This window comes from Aulonocara sp. 'chitande type north' Nkhata Bay, linkage group LG8, assembly GCF_057382095.1.
Source record: "Aulonocara sp. 'chitande type north' Nkhata Bay isolate Kocher_YH1m ecotype deep benthic linkage group LG8, A_spYH_male_GT1.1, whole genome shotgun sequence".
NCBI lineage: Eukaryota > Metazoa > Chordata > Actinopteri > Cichliformes > Cichlidae > Aulonocara > Aulonocara sp. 'chitande type north' Nkhata Bay.
Genome location: NC_141351.1, coordinates 24,182,426 through 24,189,703, shown reverse-complemented (window position 1 = coordinate 24,189,703; position 7,278 = coordinate 24,182,426). Strand labels below are relative to the sequence as shown.

Sequence of the window (7,278 nt, the reverse complement as noted above, 5' to 3'; positions counted from 1 at the left end):
TTCAAACCATCTGTCCTCTTTAGGGAAGGAGCGCTTTTATTTTTCATATATAAAATCATGGCAGCACAGGGACAAGCTCTAAGAGGCAAGACCCCAGGCTGTGTAAAGATAACCCTGAGACATCACAGCAGGCAGGGCATACATGGAACACCAAGAAGCTGTCATAGTAGAAACATCTGTGCTGAGTATGGCCTGGAAGTCTTGAGGTCAAAATGGGAAACGCCTCCTAGGCTAGGATAATGACCGAGCTAAGATCCTGTGGGACTTCCAGATACAGACAGACGAAGTGGTGATGGCTAACCGACCGGACATAGTGGTGGTAGACAAACAGAGGAAGACGATCTGTGTGATCGATGTAGTGATACTGAATGACAGCAACATCAGGAAAAAGGAACAGGAGAAGCTGGAGAAGTACGAAGGGCTCAGCTGGAGAGGATGTGGAGGGTGAAGGTAACAGTGGTCCCAGTGGTAATCAGAGCACTACTCGCAGTGGCACCCAGGCTGGGCGAGTGGCTCCATCAGATCCCATGAACAACGTCTGAGATCTCTGTCCAGAAGAGCGCAGTCCTAGGAACATCTAAGATACTGCGCAGGACCCTCAAGCTCCCAGGCCTCTGGTAGAGGACCTGATCTTGAAGGACAGACCGTCTGCAGGGGTGAGAGGGGAATTAGAAAAAAAAATCTTATATATTTATATATTCCCCATTAACGCCACTGCTTTGACAGACAAGCACAAACAGAATACTGAGAAGGGAAATTCAAACAAAACTTCAAACAGAACAAACACGACTGATAGAAATACGTAAACTTCACTGCAGTGTTTCAGAATTCCCACAGGGGGGCGTGCTGGTCGAATGGTAACAACGCGGAGGTTTTACAGGATCAACAGGTGACCGATCATGTACAATATTCCAGCAGAAGCAGTGAAAGTATCTCCGGCTGTTCACTCAGGTGTCAGGAAACCAAATCAGACTTTTGCTCACTGGCTGAATGCGTTTCTTTGTAAAACTCACTGAATTCTCGTGGCTTCTGTTTCTGTGTTGACCCTGTCACACCTGGACAGGTCCCACCTTTCTTCCTCGGTGGTGTGAAAGTGGCGTATGTGTCACTCGGGGTTTGGTAAATGTTTGGGATGCTGAGAGCCCCTCACCCTGGAGCGGGGTTCTGTGTTGCGTCTGTTTCCTGCTGGAGACGTTTGCGCGCAGAGCAGGCGCGCGATCCTCCACGAGCCTCGCCTTTAACGTTGCTGGACGCACGCGTGACAGTGTGAACGATGAATGACTCTGTGTCCAATTTCTCCACTTGGAAAGCGGAGTCTGCGCTCGTTTGCGTGGGATTCGCCGTCATCTTCCTGCTCGGCACGGTGGGGAACTCTCTGGTGCTCGCGGTCCTGTTTCGCAGCGGGCAGATGAACACCAAAACCACCAACCTGTTCATCCTCAACCTGGCCATCGCGGATCTGTGCTTCATCGTGTTCTGCGTGCCCTTCCAGGCCACTATCTACACTCTGGATGAGTGGGTGTTCGGACCTGCAGTCTGCAAAGTGGTGCACTTCATCATCTTCCTCACCATGTACGCGAGCATCTTCACCCTGACAGCCGTGTCCCTGGACAGGTGCGCGATCTCTGCAGTTTATGAGAGTTGCTCTGGCCTGTTAGCCGCTTCTGTAGCGTGTCTACTTTCAGATTACTGAAACAAAACCTAAAACACCTAAAGAACTTAACTATTATTCTTTATGTCTTTTTTATATAAAACCTCAGACAGCTTCAACCCGTCGGGCTAGGTTTCCTTTGAGCATGAGGGTGACCATTAAGTCACAATGTCCCGATTTCTAGTGGATTTCGTGCATTTTCTTTATCAATTTAAGATGAAAAATGTCTTTTATATAAATGGAAATAGACAAATTAGGCAACAGGTGATACTTCAGCAATTAATGGAATCTAATCGAGAGCAGCTCAGAGGATTCAGTTCTACTTTTAGATCGTTATTCTCTAAACATTCTCACACAGACATGATTTGTTCTTCCATCTTTGTTGTGTTTGCGTTATTATAGGTTTCAGCCCTGGAGTGTAATGGTTACACTGTTCTGTCTGATATCAGATCAGTTTTAAAAGACGGAACTGATCTGATATCAGATTGAGATGGAGATGAAAAACCATCTTAAATCCTCAAGTCAACAAAAAAACAGCACGTCTGCGCATGTTTTAAACTTTCTGATATTAAGACGGTGTTGAGGCAAACTTTCAATAATTGTTTCAAAAACTGTGGGTCACAATATTTTTAATTCTCATGCAGGAAAAAATCAAGGAGGTTCTCATTTCTTCTGAAATTCTCAGAAATCTGGTCAGAATAGAGCCTAGATGTTCCCAAGGTTACTGTAATTAACTGAAACTGAAGTAAAAAATAAAAATAAAAACTCGACTCTTAAAAAATGTAAACCAACTGAAAAGATTTGACTCTGGATGTCAGCAAGACTGTGAGTCAACATCTTTACAAAGTTCTGTTTTTATTGTAAGGCTTGTACTGGTTTCCTCTGATCTATGCCATCCGTACAATAATAATAAAAAAAGACCAAAACAAACATGAAACTCATAAGAACTCAACTAAAATTAAGCATTTTCAACCAATAGAAATTAAACTGAAACAAACAAATCTGCTCTGGAAACTAAATGAAAAAAAAGTCAAAATGAACTAATAATAATAAATAAAAAAAGAAAAATACAAAACTCTGTCCCAAAAAGGAGCCTGCCATGTTTCTAGTGTAGAGTACTTAAGTTTTATGAATTTAATATACTACACAGTGGAAAAGAACTCTGCTAGACAAATTTTATAACAAATCATTTTGATTTTTTAACAAGGCAAAGATGTGTTTATGTCACACCCCTTACAGCAAGCTTTATTAACATTTGTATTACAAATCCGAACATGAGCAGCGACCCGGACTCTTTAATCACTGCAGGAGCCTCAGACTGGACACTAAAATTAAAAGAAAAAAACATTTTTTGTCTCAGAAACATCCATAACCTTTGCACGGCGCTCTATACATCCGCCTACAAAGCACGAAAAGTTTACTTACACTCGTCTTATCATATTAATTTGAGTCTGCACAACATCTGAGGATTACAAATGAAGGGAAATAAAAACTCTGAGCCAAGAAATTGAGTTAGAGTGTGCAGGGAACCAGGGGAGAGCTGATAATGATGACATTTGTCTTCATAAATTTCAGGTAGCACAAACATACAAGCAGCAAGATTTGGTTTATTTCTGTGTTCTGCACTTTGTATGAAGGTAACTGATGGATTAAAAAGTCTTTGTGTCATTATTTTTACAGGCAGCACAGTGTTCCACATGTGGCAGATATGACATAAATTACATCTTCTAGCTTTAATTATCTGGCAAGATCAGAGCCGGGCGAGGTCAAGTTCCAAAAATCAGTGTGCTCAGTGGTCATATTTAGAGTTTCTCTTTTAATAAAGATGTTTCTTAGTGAGTGATGATTATGTAGCTTTGCTAAGTGTTTGAACTGTAGGCCAACCTGGTTAACGTTAGAGGCAACATGTGGTTAACATCTGGCGTAGTTTAGACTCACATCTGGTGCCAGAACCGAAACCCAGCATAGAGCCAGCTGTGGTCACACAGCAAGCTGAAGCGTCAAAGAACTGCAGTTCCTATTACGGCCACTTGAGGGTGGCTTGTTTCTGCGAGTATCAAAGTCCCTAAAAACACAATTCAACTCAAACTTTAAAGACCTTTGAACAGCCTCGAGAACTGTTGTTTAAGAGCACTTTAAAAAAGACAAGTCTGGATCCTTGGAAGCAAAATATATTTTTAAAAAACAGTTAAAATTGTATAAAGGCTTTGGCTGTTTTTATGATGTTAATGGTCGATTTTTAATGCCGTTATCAGATATGGCTCTATGATTATCATTGTATAATACAGACAGGGCTGATCATATATTTATTTATGTTGGTTAGCTTTACTGTTTCTGCTCCATCTTTATTTTTTGAGATTTCATCTTTTTCCAACGTCTTCATCACGTGTCTTCCTCTGCTCCTACAGGTATTTAGCCATTTGCTACCCGCTCCGCTCCCGAGAGATGAGGACGCCAAAGAACGCACTCACCTCCATCGGCCTCCTCTGGGCCCTGGCCTTGGTTTTCTCTGGACCGTATCTCAGCTACTTCTCACAGATGGACCTGGCTGGCACTGTTGTGTGCATTCCTACATGGGAGTCCAAACCTCGCATCATAATGGATATGTGCACGTTTGTCTTCGGCTACCTCGTTCCCGTGCTGGTGCTCGGCCTCACCTACGCCCGCACCATCCGATACCTGTGGACCAGCGTGGGCCCCTTGAAGGACATGTCCGAGTCGAGGCGGGCCAAGTGGAAAGTCTCCAAGATGATCATCATAGTCGCTGCTCTCTTCTGCCTTTGCTGGCTTCCCCATCACCTGGTAATCCTCTGCATGTGGGTGGGCCGATTCCCGCTCAACTACACCACCTATGTCCTCCGCATCCTCTCACACTTTGTGGCCTACGCCAACTCCTGTCTCAACCCCATCGTCTACGCCCTCGTGTCAAAGCATTTCCGCAAAGGCTTCAGGAAGGTGTTCAGCTGCTCGCTGAAGAGGAGGGAGGTGAATAAGGTGCATGTTCAGGCAGTGAACATGGTCAGCAGCATCGATGTGTCCAATTAAAGGTAACAGCCTCAGAGGAAGAGCCAGCCATCTACCACATGCTGAGTTCTAAACTAACAACGCTGATCACAGAAGATCAAGGTCTTCACAACAGTCTCCCGACCTCCAGGACATTTTTAGCCATCAAAGGCTGGCAGATGGCAACATTGTCTACAAATTCAGTCGAGGAGTCTGTTACATAAGACTGTTTCGCAATCTTTACTTACATGTAAATTAAAATGTACTAAGTCGGATCAGTTAATTAAAGTCAAAATCAGCACGAGAGAAGACGATCTTCACGAAACTATCTTAAGGTTGAGATGTCTCAGTTAATTTAAAAATATATAACAGATACTAGCTTTGGATTAAATTGATCCAATAGATGTCTGGGCACCCTCAGTGATGCTTTCTAAGGCCAGCACTTGGTGTGATCGCCTGATTGGATCCTGGATTTGATGACGGGCGTTCCTATGAGTGAATTGATGTAGTCTGTTCGATGTGATGCCAAACCTGACTGGTGTTCCCCACTGGGACTTTTTCTGTCCATGCATTGTCCCAGAAATGATCAGTGTACTTGAATGAGTTGTTGTACATAGAGAATATTCATGGTCCCCATTGGATGAATCGGACCTTCCCTCTATCCCAGCCGGCCGGCAGGTGAAACCTTAGATGTGACCTGTAGTTTCTGTCGCTCTGGGCGTGTGAGCTTGAGAACCAAACAGTCACTGTCTTTAGCTTTTATTTCATGCTGTTTATATGCAGTAGTGGAGAAATCTGTGTATGGAAGGTTGTCTACTGACACAACCCGGCTCAAAAAGGAAAGACCAGACAAGGCAGGGACTTAGAAAATGATCATTTATCACCCAAACACGACTAAATCAAAAGAATGTGTTCATCAGGAGTGTAAAGCACACACAAAGTGTGTAGAAAGTAAGGAAAATCCCAGGAATTGTGCTGTAGATAAGACAGTCCGAGTCAGAGTCGGGACAGAGAGCCTTGAAGAAAGGAGGGAGCTTTGCTTCGCTGGGCTCAGGGAGCTAATTATCCCCCCATTAGCTCCTGCAGAACAAAGCATGGCACAAAAACCAAAACTAAGACAAGCATTTTCTGACTCGTTCTCCGGCGTCATTCTAACACCTTAGTTCACCTCAGGATTACTGCTAATCTCTTAAAAAGCTGTAATTAAATAGATAAATAATTGATTGATCGCACAAGCGAAATTACAGTGTTACAGCAGCAGCATGAAAAATAAACATAGTACAGTTTACAATAAATAAACAACATGAAGTGGCACAGGTGTGCAGTCAGAGCTTTACACTGTGAGAGTGCAAAAGCACACAGCAGTATGTTTGAGTAAAATGCAACTGAAAAATATAAAATCATTTAAATAATTAATCATTAAGGAAAATGTGCTCAGCATTAACTGAATGTGTCGCAGTCAAGTAAATTTTATTTGAATATATTCCATTAAATTCATTTTTTTTTATTTAGAAAAAACTTTAATGGAACATTTACAGTTGAAATGGGGCCGTTACGCACATTTGGGACGCGTACCTGAATTCAACATTTTGGTTTCCATATTCAAACATTTATTAGTAGTTGAAAAATAAAGGTGTAAAAACAGTTGGAAAAGGCTCAGCCTCCACGCCATCCGCCCGAAAGTTGATCGAGACACTGACATTTACATATTTAAACTTGGTGAAATTAAACAATAAAGTCTGACTACGACACTAAATATTTTATTAGCTCCGTTAACTTCTGTTTTATGTTGTGCTTCAGTGTAGCTGCTACATTATTACATGCCAGCTGTGCCTCGTAATGCATGTTGGTGCAGGCGGGAGATCTGTGAGCGTTAAAATCATCACAAATCAGCAGAGTTTCAAACAGTTTTCAGTGCATTTGTTTTGGTTTTAGTTGTAACAGTTTCAGTCGCCGCATTAAAACAACAAAAAGTGTGTTTAATGCACCCGGTCCTGCTCTGCGTGTTTCTGTAACTGCTATTCAGCTACATACATATGTTGATTCTTACTGTATGTCATAAAGGGCAAAATATCATGAATCTACGTCTCACGCGTGGAGTGTTTCTCTCTCAGGACCGTAACAGAAGGGGTTCATTTCAGCTGTGTCTAAATGACCTGATGCTTTTATTAATATGTAACTCTGGTGTTTTGTGTGCACATGTACTCAGCATGAGGACGCTGCGCAGGAGGTCACGCAACAAGGCCCAGAGCTGTGCTAAAGACACACAAAGAACATTTTAAAGCGCGAGGCCATGTTAGCATTTCTTATTTAGTGACTTGACTTTAAAAAGCACTTTTTAAAAGTGTGTCAGCCAATTACAACAAAAAAACAGAGGGATGCATAAAAACCAAGACAAAGATAAAGCGCTGCTTATTAAATGCTTTTTTGTGGTAATAAACAATAAATAAATAACATTTTTAGATATAGGCAAGCTGTGAATCATGAAGATGTGAAATACAATAAATCGTCATTTTCATGTCACAGCTGACTCACTGAGTCAGACATCTTGTTGAAATCACACTTTTCTTTAATCTCAGGCTGCTCATCAGGTCATTATGAACAGATCGCTCATTAAAATGGCA

The 7,278-nt window shown here is 42.1% G+C and overlaps 1 protein-coding gene across 1 annotated transcript; it reads left to right on the top strand.

The window, feature by feature from the left end:
* Positions 1-890: 890 nt before the first annotated feature.
* Positions 891-4,948, top strand: LOC147323845 (galanin receptor 2a). Its single transcript, XM_086304845.1, has 2 exons — positions 891-1,614; positions 4,060-4,948. The coding sequence occupies exons 1-2, from the start codon at positions 1,274-1,276 to the stop codon at positions 4,694-4,696; spliced, it is 978 nt and encodes a 325-aa protein (XP_086160971.1). The 5' UTR covers positions 891-1,273; the 3' UTR covers positions 4,697-4,948.
* Positions 4,949-7,278: the final 2,330 nt, after the last annotated feature.